Raw genomic sequence first — 16,717 nt, 5'->3', positions numbered from 1 at the left:
GCCTTCAAAGCTATGAATAGAACTATTGTTAAGGTACCTTTAAAGCTCTAACACACCAAGTTCCTGTGAAAGTGTTTCGCATTACAAATAAGCTAATCTAGCTGCAGCTCCTTCTCATCTTGCCATACAGCTCCTCCTTCATGCTTCATGCCTGATCTAGTGATCAGATGGTGGCATGAGAATCAGATCAGCTCATTCTCTGGGATACAAATTAGGGGGAACAGCAGGATATTCCCCCCCCCACCCCATAATTATAATGCTTTGAGTGAAATGAAAATGCATGATCATCAGCTCATAACTAGTCAAATTCTTTTCCAACAGAATAAAAGGCTGACAGAGCATTAGAATTTGCTACATCATGAGAACGTCTTGTTGGAATCTAAAATCTTAGCTGGTTCATCCTTTACTGGATCCAGATGAGGCGGTCCATAATTGTACACAGTTGCTCTCTTGCAGAATAGTAATGTATCTCGTTCATATTATTGTACACTTATATTGTTGATAAAGCCTTTTTTTAACTGAATAGGTAATAGACTTAAAAGTCACAAACAACGTAACTTAAGTACTTCCGTTAACGTGTCTAGAAAGTACAGGGAACAGTTGGCAATACTTGGGAATTAAGAGATGTAAGTAATTTTGTAAATTCAAGTAAAATATCAGGCTTCAGTTTCTTGCATATGATTTATTGAGTTTCATAGATACTCAGAATTTGCTGTTTACTTTCAAAATCCATTGTATTCTTTACCCTGAATTCATTGTGTGGCTGAAAATACAGTGTCATTCTTAGCTGTTAGTCACAACTTCCTGAATACCCCACTGGGAGAAGAGGTGGAGGTCTATGTCCCAGTGTCTCAGCAGATCTAAAGATGAGCAGGCCAGCAAAAGCTTACCTTGGAAAAGGAGCTTACTGCTAAGCGAAAACAGTTAAGGTGTGCTAAATGTTGTGGAGGATTTATTACTGTGAAGAGAAATCAGAGTGCTGATGATTTCTGACCCGCAGAAGCTGTAATCAAGCTCCCTCAGCAGGCAGAGTAGCTTAGCTTGCTTTGCAATTTTGCATCTTGCCTTTAGCAGGAACCTAATTAATCATTTAGAAGTAGGTACATCAGTTGCTCTTGAGATCAATACCTGTTTGAAACCTCTAATTGGAACATGTGCATGACAATTCCTCAACTGTAGTAATCTTGAAACAGGGAGGCATGTTGACTTTGAGTTCTCAAATCACAGAAATTTTTTTAGGTAATTTGGGCCCTACCTTTTCATCCCACCTAGACTTGTTTCAATATCACTAAACAGACTGTTAACCTTTGAGAAGGCTCATTTTAAAAAAATTCCTTTAAAAAAAATTAGTGGTATTTTACAAGGGTTTATAATGCATAAAGTTAATGTAAAATCAGATAATCACTTCAAAAAGCAGTATTTAAAGAAAAAAACAAAGCTAACTGGGAATAATTTTTATCTGAAATAAATTTTTCTCTTTTAGCATGAATCTAGAGAAACGTTACTGGGATTCAATATGGTGAATTACCGAGCGTGTAAGAATTTGTGGAAAGCTTGTGTTGAACATCACACGTTCTTCCGTTTGGACAGACCGCTCCCCCCTCAGAAGAACTTCTTTGCACATTATTTCACTTTGGGTTCCAAATTCCGGTACTGGTAAGTGCTGATTTGAAATATATGGGAAAGAACATAAGAGAACAGGCACCTCATCAATAAACAGAGGTAGTTATTTAGAATCTATATTAAAAGGTGCTGTAATTCAAGTAGCTTATGAATCCTGCAACTATTCCCCTCCCCTGTTGACCAAAGTTTCAAGTGTTGTCAGTAGTTTTCTAGGATATCTTGGAAATATAATTATTGTATTATTAGTGGCTGTTACTGAGCTAGTACTCTGAGCTGTCACACAGGCTGCATTTCTTCGCCTGCTTACCTGCTAGGTTATGTTTATCTTAAAAATGTTGTCTCAGAACTTCAAAGTCTTTGGCCTGGCATTTTTGAAAACTGATGGATCTCAGATCTTGTGTGTAGCAACAGCAACAAAATAGACCTAAATAAAGATCAAATAGAAATCAATGAAAAGAAGCTCGTACAAGTAAAGCCCACTTAAGCTAGATGCATACAAATAGGCAACCAGGTGAAGACAAGGCATATGTGTTCTGCACCAAAACCAGAAGTTTGGAAAATAAGGATGAACTTAAGTCCATAACTTTTAAGGATGAACTTGACATAATAGGCGGAAAGCTTGGAGGTGCAAAGAATGGCTGTGGAATAACTGTAATCCCCAAATATAATTTCTGTTCTAATGATGGAGTGGGTGGTGTTGGTTTTTAAAGTGTTTTATGCCTTTTATAAAAAAGAAAAATAATTCTCAGTTAAGTAACTGCGTTGACTGTCTCTGCAAGGAATGCAGAACGCTGATGGCTTAAATCATGCCTGAAGTAGAGAATAAGGGAGCTACTACTGATCATCTGTCTAGAATGGCAACAGTCTGTGATGTACAAAGGAAGATAATAAAAAGCTAGAAAATGCAGTAACAGACAATTTCTGTTACACTTGTGAATCGCATAAATGCATAAAGAGGAAAGTAACTCAGTGGCTAAATTTTTATACCATCTGTTTTTTTGACCAGCATTCACAGCACCCATTTGAGAAACAGCATTATGTGATCCTGAACGGTGTTTGAGACTTGGTTCAATGTTGTAGTGAATTTGGGGAAGTTTTTTCATTTCTGTAAAGATTTTTAATTTGAATCACTGTGATTACTATTACAGAATAGCTCTTTGATATTCAACTCATGTTAATGTAAGATGAAAAGGGAAACTGCATAAAAATGAAGGTCATTAAAGTTAATGTAGTAGCCAAAAGGCTAGAATTTCTGCAAGTAGTTTGAGAGATTGTTTAGAGGCAGTATAATAGTAGTAACATGGTGCAGAGGGGGAGAGGTTAAGGGCACTGGGCTTGTTTAATCTGGTGAAGAGGAAGTTCAGGGAATTTAGTAGCAAGCCTAAAGCTACTTCAATGGCAGTGTCAGAAATGGACCCAAACTTGTGCTGGTAATGGCAGGTGATAGAACAAGGGGCAACAGCTGCAGATTTCACCTTGAATGTTCTAGCTGGACATATTAGGAAAAGTTCTTGGGTTTTTTTGTTTTTCTAGGAGGATAGCACGTTACTGGAACAAGTTACCCAGAGAGGTTGTAGGATCTCTATTTTTGGAGGCTTTCAAAACTTGGCTAGACAAAACCATGGCCAGACATGACCTAGTGTTAGCAGGAGATTGGACTAGAGACTTCTAGCCAACATCTCTATGATTTCAATGAACTAATAAAATACTAAACTTCCAGGGCTAAACAGAATGATCCCCAGCTCTGAAAGAAATCAGACACATGAAATTGTTGAACTATTAAATTCTTTTTAAAAAAAAAAAAGGCAGCTTCCAGGAGGTCTCAAGAAGACTACTGACAAGAAAATCTGACTTCTCTACCTTGGATTTTCGAAGTGGTTCTTATAGTGTTCCTCACCAAATACTCATTAAGGAAAGACGTTAAACTGCCAAAACATGAAGAGTTCTATTGGATATTAGCAACTGTTTCAGCCAGATGGGAAACAAGTAGATCCCTCTACTGCAAAGCGAAGTTACCACTGAAGTGATACAGGTTTTTGTAGAAAAAGCTGAAGTTAACTAGAAACTTTTGGTGGTATGCCACAACAAGGGGTGAGTAGGCAATAAAATGGTAGGTCAAATTCAGTGTCCAAAAATGTGAAATAATCTGCACAGGGAGAGAAAAGAGGAGGAACAACATAAATTATAAATGAGCTGTTACTGTCTTGGAGCTTTGTAGTTCTCTGAAAACATTAAGTCAATTATTAGTAGCAGTTAGAGAAATGCAGATACAATGTTAGAGTTACCAGAAAGGAACAGAGGAAAACATAGACGACTTACTGCTTGTCAGAGTTAAAAATATGTAACCCCAGGAAGTTAGCAGGCAGCAGGCCTGAAAAGAGAGATTTCTTAGAATCGCCGCATGGCAGAGGTTGGAAGGCAGCTCTGGACGCTGTCTAGTCCAATGTCCTGTTCAAACAGGGTCCACTGTAGCAGGTTGCCTAGGACTGTGTCCAGCCAGGTTTTGAATGCCTCCAAGGATGGAGACTCCTCATCATCTCTGAGCAACCTGATCTAGTGTCCGACCACCTTCACAGTAAAAAAGTGGGGTTTTTTTGTTTTGTGGGGTTTCTGTTGATGTTGTTTACTCCCGTTTCTGTTTAAGTAAAATATCTCTTATTTCTGTTTGTGCCTATTGCCTCTTGTCCTGACTTCGGGCTCCCTTGAGAAGAGTCTGGCTGTATTTTTGATTTCCCCCTTCAGGCATTTATATGCACTCATTTGATCCACCTGAGCGTTCTCTTCCTGAGGCTGAGCAGTCTCAGGTCTCTCAGCCTCTCCGCATACGTCAGATGCTTTGGATCTTTCATTGTGTTTGTGGCCCTTTGCTTGTCTTTGGGGACCCTGGAACCTGACACAGCACTGCAGATGGGGTCTCACCAGTGTTGAGCAAACCTGCTTTCCAGCCAATTGGCCCTCAGCTTGTGCGTGGGGGTGTTGCTCCCCAGGTGTGGGTCTTGGCGTTTCCCTTCACTGAATTCTGTGAGATTCCAGTTGGCCTGTTTCTTCAGCCTTCACACATCCAGCAGTTCTGTAATATGAATGTGAAAATAGCTAATGATTATTTTGTTTCCTGTCCCTGTAAGGGACAGAAAAGAGCAGAGATTGAAGTATCAGTGTCCTTTTAGGACATGTATCCTGACTCTGTGCCTTGGTAGGAAGTTATAAATAGGGAAGTGGCTGCAAGAGGGAGTTCTGCTGGTATCTTGCCACCAATTCCTAACTGCTGATAGACACTCCAAAAAAAGTTGTTTGGTTCTTTTTTTCCTAAAACAGAAATTATGAAATGTGTCAAATCAAAGATCCTTTATAATAAGACACCTGGTCTTACATGAAAAGTCAGCAAGTTCCAAGATCTAACCTTGGTTTTGACAAGTTATGTGTAAGAATACAATCCTGGTGTGCTCATCTAATTTATTGATGATATTGTGCTGAACTAAGTAGCAACTTAAGTTATTAGCAATTCAGGGAATAGTTTAGGAGGATTACGGAGGGGATGTTGTAACTTTTCATTGTGGCTATAACAGGAAGGATTATAGTGTTAAGTGTTATCCAAAGATCCAAGCGGAACTTTCGTACTGCTTTGGATAAGAAGAAAAAGGAAGTCAAGAAAGCTTTTGTTATGCCTAAAATTAATGGATCTTTGTTACAGTTAGACTGTAATGGGAAAGACGACCTACCTTCCCAGTGCTTTCTAAAGTTACACTGTGCTGAAGGTAGCGCATTGCTTGAGCTTGACTAGAAATAGAATTTAGCAGCTTTTTGTTGAGATGGTTCAATTTTAAGCAAGAAATTGTGTTTTTTGCATTCAGTGGTTTGGTTTGGTTTTGTTTTCCAGTGGGAGAACAGAGGTCCAGTCTGTGCAGTATGGTAAAGAAAGAGCAAACAAAGACAGGGTGTTTGCAAGGTAAGCAATTTATATTTGTACAGGATGAGTAAGTCTTCTGTTTGTATCTTTTTAGATGTTATGAGATCTTTTTTTTCTGTTTGCAAAAATGTAAAAGAGCAACTGTTGTTCACTGTTGCTGGTGGCTTGACTTAACCACATTAAGGAGTTTGGTTTTGATTTGGGAGGGTATGTCTTTGGGACAGCCAGAAATGGGGGAGAATCTTATGATGGAAAAACTAATAAGGGTTTTCTTTAATATTTCCCGTTTTGTATATTTTCAAAATTCAGAATGGCTTTTATTCTGTGTAGTTTGTGGTTACATATACTAGCCCTCTTTGTCCTATCTTTATTGCAAAGAATGGTCTCTCTAACTATTCCATTAAAATATTGAGTTAATGGGTATGTTTTATCCCTGATGACAACCTACAAGTGTACACACATTTCCTTTAGAACAAGGTACTGTCAGTGTCTTACTTGGTGAGAACAGCTTTATCAATATAGTCCTGGTGAGGTATTTGACTATGAAAAATTTGACTTGGAGAGAGCTGCTTCTGAAGGTATTCTGTCACAGAGTAGTTGGCTAATCATAGATTCTTTTACTTGATTGTGCTTCAGACTCCTGGGGGGTTTAGTGATTACAAGAAAACAGTCAAGGTGTAGATTTAGTTCTTAAGTCAGAAATTATGGTACAGTATTCAAAAGTAAGACTGCTGCTGCATCCGTTTGGTGGTCTGCTCTGATCATTAATAGAAAGAATCCTTATGAGCAGGGAGCATGCATCGTGCTTTTTTTTATGCTTACACTTTTACTGAAATGGGGAAAGGCTTTTATCATGGTTACCCCTTAAGGAACTCTGGAGTTCAAATTCGCGCCTGCAGACTTTTAGTAACAAGCCCAGGGGCCTTTCTCAGGTACCTGCAAATGCTGTTTCAGAGCACGGGTAAATTCTGCCTTGATTTCCTGCCCACCCGCCCCCGCCTTTCTTTCCCCCGGTGCAATGTAATATAATTTACGTTTTTAGCTGGGCACACCGTAGATACCCAGCTTCGTATTAGAAGGATTTGGGGGCAGAAGTGCTGTTATGTTTGTTCAACAGGTAGATTTTTATAAGTCCAATTTGTTCTGTGTGCTACAGAATTATTTTTTTACTCTATTTACTTTTCAAGTATGGTTATATTTTTACTTGGGGTAACTTTTTTCTTACTCAGAAGACTCAACACTGTGAAAAGTGAATTTTATTTATTTAGATGATAGTTAAACACTATTTTTCCTGTTGCAGTCTGGACTTGGCACCTCCCCACAAGTAAGTAGAGCGGAGGAGAGCTGATGCTTAGTTTTGAGGACTATATTTTTCACTTTAGAAACTCTTATTCAGTAGATGGCACTCTTCCCTTTGAGTCAAAACTGACAAAGTGGTGGTGCTGGGGTCACTTGTATTTTGTAATAATACTCTGGATAAAATTGAAAGCCATGGATAAAATTGCTCTGATGTTTTTTCAAGACTCTTTGACTTTTTTTTAGTTAATAAAATACTTGGCTCTTCTGTCCTCATTAATTTTATTTTCCACTGCTTTTAGATTCAGGAATACAGCATTCATCCTCACCTTTTGAGTTGTTTAGTAATATTAATTACTGAAATGTCGGAGGTGCGTATGTTTAAAACAATGAACTGAAATTAGTGGCGTATTGTAACAAATACACCTCAGAAGGCTTTTCATAGATCATCTGTTTCTTCCTCTGTCCTTCCCATCACAGTGTGCAATTAATGCATTTTCAGTTTTAAAGACTCTTAGTATTTTCAGGGGTAAAAAACCGTGAAATATAAGACATATCTAGAACACCATGTGGTTCAAGAAGCTTAACCTAAGAACATTGTCTTTAATTCCTTGTCTTCTAAACACTTACATTTCAAGTTGAAATACGGAGTAGATGTTACCCCTCTTGTATTCATACAGAGCATAAATTTTGCTTTTTAGGGTTTTACAGGTATAATGTGGTTGTTTTGTTCCTGGAACCTGCTCTTCTTTTTCAGTGTCTGTCTTGGACAAAGTCATTGTGTTGTTGAACAGCTTTTTAAGCTCTCAAGCAGTGGGCTTGTTTCGGTTGCTTTTGAAAGTTCTGCTAGGTATTGGTTGCCTTTTGCTATGAAACCAGGAGTGTCAGGTCTTTCTTCATAATTAAGTGGACACATAAAAGAATTTAAATAACTACTGTTGCTTTTTTTATTACCACATCAGAAGATTTATTCAAGATCAGTTTAAAGAAAAAGCTGTCATTTTCTCTAGAGTTATCCAGACTTACACTCTGTTTTCTCATCAGCATCTAATTAGAAACTGCCTTATTTGAGCTAACACTAAGCAAACTTTTGAATCATTTAATTGTAAGAAAAAACCACTGATAGTTAACATTGAGATGTTATTTCAGTGATCTATTTGTTCTAAGTTGGGAAATGGCTGTTGCCACAAGTAATGATCATCTAGCCTTTGCACGCTGAGCGGAACATAGATACAGAGCACGAGACATGGAAATAAAATTTCTTAACAGCCATTTGAATAAAACAAACAGTTATAACTTAAAATTAGCGGGCGTAGCTGTTTGTCCTCAGAATTTTACCTTAAAACTAGCTGAAGGAGTATTCATGGGTTTTTTTTTTCCAAATCATAAAAACACTTAATTTTAAACAATGGAATCTATTACTGTGAAGGAGACAGTCTGTAATAAACTCGATATATTTTGTAGGTGCTGTTTTCTTAATCTTCATGCAGCACTAACTTCAGCATTTAGAAGGCTGTTGCTGCAATTGTTTAGACACACACACACACACACACACACACACCCCTCCACACCCCCACCCCCACCCCCCCACCCCCCCCACCCCTTCTCTTGGCCTCATTTCTTGCAGGATATTCATAACCCAAGAAAACGAGTAAGAATTCCCAGGAGCATAATAAAAGTGAAAAAGTTCAATCAAGTAATGCATTGAGAGATTCCTTAGAGCACTGTTCTCTTAGAGTCCTTGCAAAATATTCTAGTTTTCTTAAGTTCTGATAGTGTGTACTGGAGCTGAGAGAAGGTAGTTTATGTGCATTGTGTGACAGTGAGCGGGTATCTCAGTCGTTTGTACTTGCAGACTCCCTATCATTAAGTTGCAACCTCTGTTTCCAGAAATCCAGTCGTGCTTCAGTCATGCATTTATTCAGGTTAATTAAATAGTTCCTTGATAGCTTTAAAATGCATGTGTTATTTGTGGTGTATCTGCAGATTTGTATACAGTTTCAGCCTCTTGGTCTGAAGCAGTGGTTGCCAGTTTTGCTGAGAAATGCATTCCCTGTACTTCTTGTCAAAATACAAAGCAAGGCTATGGGTCCAGGTTATATTTCTTTTTGGGACAGAAATTATTTAAAAGATTCCCACCTGTATTCCCAAACAATACCCTCTTTCTTTCCCAGCTCCTGCGAGAATTTAGCACTTTAGCTGTGGGATGCAAAACAAATTGTCTTTGAAAGCTTTTGCATGCTGTAGCTGAGCTAGTGTAATTTCTCATGGCTGTTTTACTTGCATTATGTAATTTCATCCCTGCTACTCATTTTTTTTTGGTATTTGACATAGTAACGCAGCTGTAAGACTGTTCTTGACTTTAGGGGCAGGTAAAGCTTTTGGTCTCTGTCCCTACTCAGATAGGCTTTCTCCCAATTTTTTTAGGAAAGTCTCTGCAGATACACCATAAAATAAATATGAAAATAGCTTACTTTGTTAGCTAGCCATACCCTGTGCTGGGGTGCAATAGAAACATCTAGACTGAGCAGACAAACGTGGAATTTAGATTTTCAAAGTTTTATCAAAACATTTTAAAAGGTTTTTTCACAGCTTACTTCCCCCTTCCCATCTCCTCAGCTGCACTCTGGCATGAGAAAGGTATTTGAATATTGTAAGGAATTAGTGATACAGAAGGAATTTGCAGGAATATTTCACAACATGTCTTAAGTGTTAATAAAAAAAATAACACTGTTAGATTTAGAAATGTTGCCAGGAGAACTGGTATCAAAAAGCCACAGCACAGAGAAGTTCAGTGCTGCAGTGTGGTAATTTTTTCTTTGAAATTTCTGCAAAGGCAGGAAGTAGAGGCAACAAACATGAGTGGGTGGGACCCTGAGGTTAGAGCTGTTAATAAAATAATTGAAACGAACCTTTGCTGATAAACGTTGCAGCTGTTTCTCCTGGTAGTAAGGTATTATTTCTGACAGATCAGACCCTATCCACAGTAAAAGGTGAGTTTTCTTAACACTGGATGTTTTTGATAGGAAAGAAGGCATTGCTTTTCTCATTGTAGAGTTATGTTCATTTGTTGCACAGATTGAGGAAGTTTTCCAAGATATAGTTACAAACTATGATGCTGTGACTTAAGGTACAATGCAGTGGGCTTTTTTTAAGCAGTCAAAAATTTAATTTTTGGACAAACTTGTTTTTCCCCTCACTATATACTTTTGTGTCTTTTTATAATTTAATTTGTTTTATACAGTCAAGGATAGTGCCCATTCACTGTTGTTGTGCATTTTTTAAAAAGAAAAACCAAAAAGCAAGAAAACCCACTAACTTTCCTATATTCTACTTGTTGCTTTTTCGCTGAAGGTAAATGAGGTTCAATAGCTGCTTTTACATATCTGTCAGAGAATACTGTATCTGCAGTCCTGTATTTACCTAATTTAGCATTGAGTATATTATGTTCCTCTGTATTTTCCCCTCAGTCCATTCTTTGGTTAGTAGAATCCACCTCTTGGCAGAGCTGACTCTTGGTACTAATCCGCTGGCTGCAAGTGTGCTGTCAGTGAAGTCTAGCTAATGATAGCTTTGATTAATAAAAGAATAATGAACAGGTAACATTAGACATGCATTTCAGTTCTGCTGGTTCTTTTACCTGTTCTGAACGGCTCATACTTGCTGTGGTTTGAGTTGCTCATGTTTGAGGCAAATTACAGAAAACAAAATGTTGGTTTAATTGACATGATACCAAGCTAATTACTTTTTGAATCAAATTAATGCTGCTTAAATACAGTGAAGCGTGCTAAGAAAGTGGATGTGTTTTTCCTCAGGAATTAAATAATTGGTATTTTCCCTGTTTTCAGACATCAGTGTACTGTTAGATATTTTTTTTTCCCCCCAGGTGGAATAAGACTTGAAACACTAGTATTTAGAATTAGCCCATCTTGCTTAATTATCTGAAATTTGCCAGCTGTTATTAAGTCTGTAGAGCAGCAAAGCAGCATGCAGTAGTTGTTCAGAACTGCTTGGGGGTGTAAGAAAAAACAACAAAAAAACACCCTCCATACACAGATCACCACTCCTTTAGTATCAAACAAACACTGCTGGCATCAATAGGATTTATGTATTCCTGCATGTGAACATAGATTATTCGATATGACACTTGGTTGTTGTTGTAGACTTTTTGATAATATTGAGGACAGCGTGCTTAAGGTGATGTGGTGGCTTCCATTGAGTTTTAAGTTCCGTGAGAAGCAAAAATGTACTTGTAACTCAGGTTCTCATTTTCAGAAGGATGTAATTTGTGTGCGGGTAGTTCCTTAATTTCTCAAAGTTCCTTTTTTCTGGACTTGCACTTTCAGTAAATCAGTAAGGTGATAATGATGATGATAAACAGTTACCATGTGTCCCAGCGACAACAGAGGCAGAAGTTTTGTGATATTGGTGTATGGAGCTGTGGAAAGAAATGTAGTTATGCTGGTACATCATTGTGCAAAGCTGGAGAGTAGAGAAGAGTATAGTGATAGAATATAAAGGTGAATGGGAATGAAATGATCATGGCACAAAAGACTGATGAAATTGAGGTATCACTGCAACAAGAAAAGGTTGGGTAATGATAGTGGAGAAATCTGAACTATATAGCACCATCAACGTAGTAGAAGTAAAGAAAACCTGGTAACACAAAATACAAAGGACAATTAAGGATTGTTTGAAAGAATTTTTGTTGTTGGCTAAAGAATTTTCAGTTGAAAACAACAAACAGCAAAAGTCTGGGTATGTTTAATTGCTGGATGACCAAGCCATCCAATGTGTTGCTAAGAAAAAAGCAACCACAGTTCTTGGATGATTCATTTGATGATTTCCAGTATAAAAGGGAAATACAATATTTCATGAGAGACTGCAAGCGTGGGCTCCTTTGTGCTTAAGAAACAGCAGAAGGGTATTGTAGGTATCCTGGAATGACTGGAGAATGAGAAGAAAACATTTCATCAATATCGAGAAGGAGCAACAAGTAGAAAATATAATTCCTTTCATATAAAAACACTGGTGGTAATGACCTTTAACCTGAAGGACATTTCTAGCACAAAACCAAATGAAGTTTGATCACCCACAAAGAAGTTTAAATAGGATGATTACATCTGCCTGTCAGGTGACCAAAAATGTTCCAGAAGAAAGCATGTCACCTTGATGGAAAACCCTGAGGAGTAAACAAAACTCAGTAGCTCCGCTGCCATGTTGATGACTACCCCACTTTCAGGTCTTCAAAGTCTTTGGGAGTGTTTTTGGGCTGATGCTTCCACTGCTTCATTTTTCGTGAGATGGCTGAAGAGTTGTGTTACTTAGAGGTTTTCTGGGATGCTTTTGGTTTTGTTTTTAATTTCAGGCCTCTCAATAACTATTCTGTTTGAGTCAGATTCTCTCTGAAGCATTAGAAATGCCTTGTGAGGTTTAGTGGGTTCCTCTTCTATCTTGCCTGTCTCCTTCTCAGCCAACAGTATTTTATGACTGTATTCCATTGACATTCCTGTACAAAGTACAGAAAATGAAGTACAGTATATTGAGAAAATATAGAACTGCCTGTGTAAATACAGTTTTGCATTATTACATTTCCTTTCTTCCATATAATTTAGTTTCCTATGAAGAATATTGGTTTCTTTGTGGTGAATTTTATGTAATTTTGTTCTTACATCTATAACTTCTTGGTTAGTCATTTTACTTTCTTATTCTAGATCCCCCAGTAAACCCTTGGCACGGAAATTAATGAGTGGGATGGACTGGGAAGTAGTGAGTAGGAACTCACTGTCTGATGATAGGTTGGAAACACAGAGCCTACCATCACGGTCTCCACCTGGAACCCCAAATCAGTAAGTAGCACTGAATCTTCTCTCCTTGGAAGTGACTGTCTACCTCTAATGTGAGTCACCTACTTGTGTAATAGAAGGATTAATGTGTTACGGAGACAAATAACTTCCCAAATTATATGCTGAATGGATCTCTGGAACATTTAGCTCTAGATAAGAGGAACTATTTGGGGGTGAATTTTAGGTGCTGCTCACTCAGCCTTTACAAAGTGTAAGATGTAGCATGCTACCATAAATTTCAGAGCTTGTTTTTTCTCAAGCACAGTTAAAACTAAATTATTCATTTGGCTAAGAAAAAAACCTGATAATAAAAGCTGTGTGATATTTTAGAAATAATTGATTCCGGTTAGTACTATTTCTTAAAGCATTGGGGAAAACTACTTAATCAGATATCTATGCAGGTTTTATCCCCTCAATTTTTCTGCATTTCCTTTCAAAGCTCGCTCTTTTCACATGATAGAGCTTTCTGCTTTATGCTTATAGTTAGTGAGGAAACCATCCCTGATTTCATCTGGAAAATAACTAATTTTCTCAGTGTGCTGAAGCTGACTTATCAATTGGTTTTATCCAGTTTTATATTGCATAAACCAGAAGGTTTTAAGATTCTTTTATATTGCAGCATATTATTCAAAAGGCTGTTGTTGTAAATATCTGTAGCATATAAAAATTATTGTGAAATTGTGTAATAATGATGCTTATAGCATAACATAATAATGAATGTTTCGAAGTGTTTTATGAAAGATGCCTATGTCACTATGCTAGTTTTCAGATGGGAAAATTTTGGGTCACAGAAATTATAAGACTGTCAGTGCAAAGCTTATGATTCTAGGAAAAGATGCAGGGGATAAAAATATTAATCTTAATGGATTCAGGTTAAGTTCTGCCATGAACAGAGCCAGGGTTTTTCTTCTTGGAGACTAATTTTCTTCTCATTGACTGGACTGTCAGTCCAGTAGCCTGTTTCTTGGACCATAATGCTTTCAGGTTTCTTTAATTAAAAAAAAAAAAAAAAAAAAAGAAAAACATTAGCCATTTAGTGTGTATTTTTTGAACATGTTAAAAAAAAGAAAATAGCATGTTGATCTGACAACAGGTTTCAGTGATTTTTGAAACCTGGTTTAATAAAAATATGTATATGAACATACGCTTGCACTGAGAGGAAATAATTATTTTAGCATTCCTTTGTAGCGGGGTAAGAAATGTAGATTAATAACATTCTTTTCCCATTGCACTGCTGTGCTTTCCCTCTTAGTCGCAACTCTGCCTTCACTCAAGAAGGAGCCCGATTACGACCCTCATCAGTTGGACATTTAGTGGACCATGTAGTTCACACTTCCCCAAGTGAAGTATTTGTAAATCACAGATCTCCATCTTCCACCCAGGCTAATAGCATCATACTGGAATCATCACCGTAAGTTCTGTTGGTCATTACTGTATAGTAGCATGCAGGGCTTCTGAAGATGACTCTTAAATCTTTCCATTAAGAGTTTAGTGTTAAATGTTTGGGTCAGGGAGAGCCAGAAAATCTCATAAAAAGGTAGCTGTTCTTTAGGGAGTATTAGTATAGGTCTTATTGAAAACTAAATGATACAGAAGTAAAGACCTATATCTGACATGTTTCTGGTGCGGGATGACAATACCATCCCCGTGCACCCACCCATAATGTTGGTTTGCTGCAATGTGGTCATCAGTGTCTGGATGTGGAAGTGAAAGTTATTTATTTTGGTAAAACTGAAGTATGTTGGTTTGTGATAAACGTTTTTAACTCTCATGAGTTTGTAAATTTTGATTTTTTGTCAAGATGCAGAAGTATGAGGGAGCTTTACAAATTTTGTGGCCAAAATACCTTTCTAGCACCCCAGAATTCTGAGGTTCCTAGTAAGTTAGGTATATTATTATAGAGTATATCTTTATTTTTTTAAGATAGCATTATCAGGCTTTTTTTGTGATGCTGAACATTCTTGATGCTGTAAGTTTATTACGCTATGGTGGGCGAAATAAAAACTGTTCTTGTGTATTAAGTCCTGAAGGATGACAAACAAAAAAGAGTTAATCAGGTTTGAAATACTCAGTAACTTGTAGCCAGAGTACAGATTAATTGGGGGAAAAGGTGAACAATATACACCGTATTAACACTGCCACAGTACCTTCTTATATGTAGCTCTACATGTAATGCTAAACTTGCCCTCATAATTTTGTAGAATCTGTGTTTGCAAGGAAATTGTGCAAATGGTTTCAAACCCATTTGAGAACTATAAAATAGCACATACATAATTACACGTTTATAAACAAATCAGGTGTCTCAGGAAAAATTACCCTGGGACGGTATTTGAACACAATTTTAAAACCTTACTTGGACTGTACCTTCAGTTTTAACTGTGTGTAACTTTGGAGATGGAAATAGAATACAACATTTTTAAAGTTCTGTAAAATAACACAATGCACTTTTAACAATAGGGTGTGATAGTTACAATTTGACCATCAGCTAGTTATTTAGCTTTCAGAGTTAATTTGGCCTAATAATATAAAGTCCTCTTTTTTGTAGGCTTTTTTTAACCTGTTCACATGGCAAGGGAGTCTCAAAACTGGAACAGTTGTGAATATTTTCTCATATTAGTGTTGCTGTACAAAGGGCACACAAGGTCAGGTTCCTTCTGTTCCAAGGCTTCCAGCTGAGGTCAGTTACGAGAGATGCTTACTTAATGGTAGAGTGACACAGTGAAGTAAGCACAATTCTTAAATATTCTTTTATTCATGTACCTTTAAGTTAAGCTGTAAAAGGTGTTCCTGAGTGTCCTTGGGTTTTCTTTATTTAATACCTGATTTGTTGTGTAAGTCACCATAGAAATGAGTCTTAAAAAGAGAGGAAGTGGTTTTGTACATTAGTTACACACTGTGGCTGTTCTTTTTCACGATTTTGCACTTTTTATGCCCAAGCAGAGAAGTTATTGCTCTTAATCACTAAGTTTTGTTCTTTATTTTTGTTTTTTTCCCCTTGTTGGAAGCTTAACAGTGGAATTTAATTTCCCAGTTTAGATATCTAGCATGAGATATTTTTAAGAATGAGGATGTTGACAAAAGTACATAAACCTCATTAGGGTCTTCTGAAAGTTTCAGGTGATGTTATTGATTCAAAAATGGAGATTTACAGAAGTAAGTAGTAGTCATGAAGTTCATGTTAGCTGTATAATTTAAAATTGTATCGTTTTACATTTCAAAAAGGTACCTCTTAAACAATTTGACCTTTCTGAGTGAAAAGATTTGAGTAGTCCATCTGCTAATTGGTTAGGAATTTTTATTTATTGATCCAATTTACATCTGTAACAAAGTCAGAGGGGCTAACCTGACAGGCAGTAAGTTTAGTGACATCTTTGAGCTTGGAGTCACCATAGCAAGGGAAATCAGAGTTTCAGTGCAGTTTAGAAGGATATTACAGCTTAGTTAACAAAACCTTTATTCCACGTTTCCTCTTCATCTGCATGTGCTATTCAAAACTAAATTGAGAGATTTCTGCTCGGAGTTCCCTGAGGTAATTATAACCTTAAATTCCAAAAGCACGGGATAGGTGTTTAGCTTAATAAATTTTTGGGGGGGGGGCGGGGGCGGGAGCAGGGTATGAAACCTTTGCTTAATATATTAGAAGGTCAGGACAAAAATACCTAAAGCTTGCCAGTGCCAGGGTTTGTGTTATTTTATTATTATGTAAATTGCTGAATGCAGTAACGGAGAGCTGCTTTGCCTGCAAAATAGGCTGCTTTCACTGCCATTGTCTACGCATTCATAAGGAAATTCAAAGCTGACTGGGCAAATATAAAGCAATGAAGTTTTTGCCCAAGGCTCGATTGTTAGTTCTCACAATTCATTATGCTAATATATTATAGTACTTTGCTGCTTCTAAAATGCTCGCTTAAGTAACTTTTCAAGTCTTTTCTATAAGTTTGTATGTTCAGCAGGAATTTATTTGTGTTTGTTGACGTGTATGTAAAGACATCTAGTCAAACATAAGATCCTACTTTTTACTTTTATCGGAATTACTACTTTTGTG

At 37.2% G+C, this 16,717-nt stretch overlaps 1 protein-coding gene across 5 annotated transcripts in view; it reads left to right on the top strand.

The window, feature by feature from the left end:
- The window catches only part of PTPN4 (protein tyrosine phosphatase non-receptor type 4), a 175,964-nt gene that overhangs the window by 72,780 nt on the left and 86,467 nt on the right, over window positions 1-16,717 (top strand). For all 5 annotated transcript variants that reach the window (XM_064451253.1, XM_064451254.1, XM_064451252.1 and 2 more), the window contains 4 exons: window positions 1,484-1,656; window positions 5,501-5,569; window positions 12,541-12,675; window positions 13,925-14,083. In XM_064451253.1, the coding sequence (XP_064307323.1) occupies window positions 1,484-1,656; window positions 5,501-5,569; window positions 12,541-12,675; window positions 13,925-14,083 (536 nt within the window). The remainder of the gene's footprint in view (window positions 1-1,483; window positions 1,657-5,500; window positions 5,570-12,540; window positions 12,676-13,924; window positions 14,084-16,717) is intronic.

This window comes from Phalacrocorax carbo, chromosome 5, assembly GCF_963921805.1.
Source record: "Phalacrocorax carbo chromosome 5, bPhaCar2.1, whole genome shotgun sequence".
In the NCBI taxonomy this organism is placed as follows: Eukaryota; Metazoa; Chordata; class Aves; order Suliformes; family Phalacrocoracidae; genus Phalacrocorax; species Phalacrocorax carbo.
Note: the sequence above shows the minus strand (reverse complement) of the source record. Positions and strands in the feature narration are given on the sequence as shown.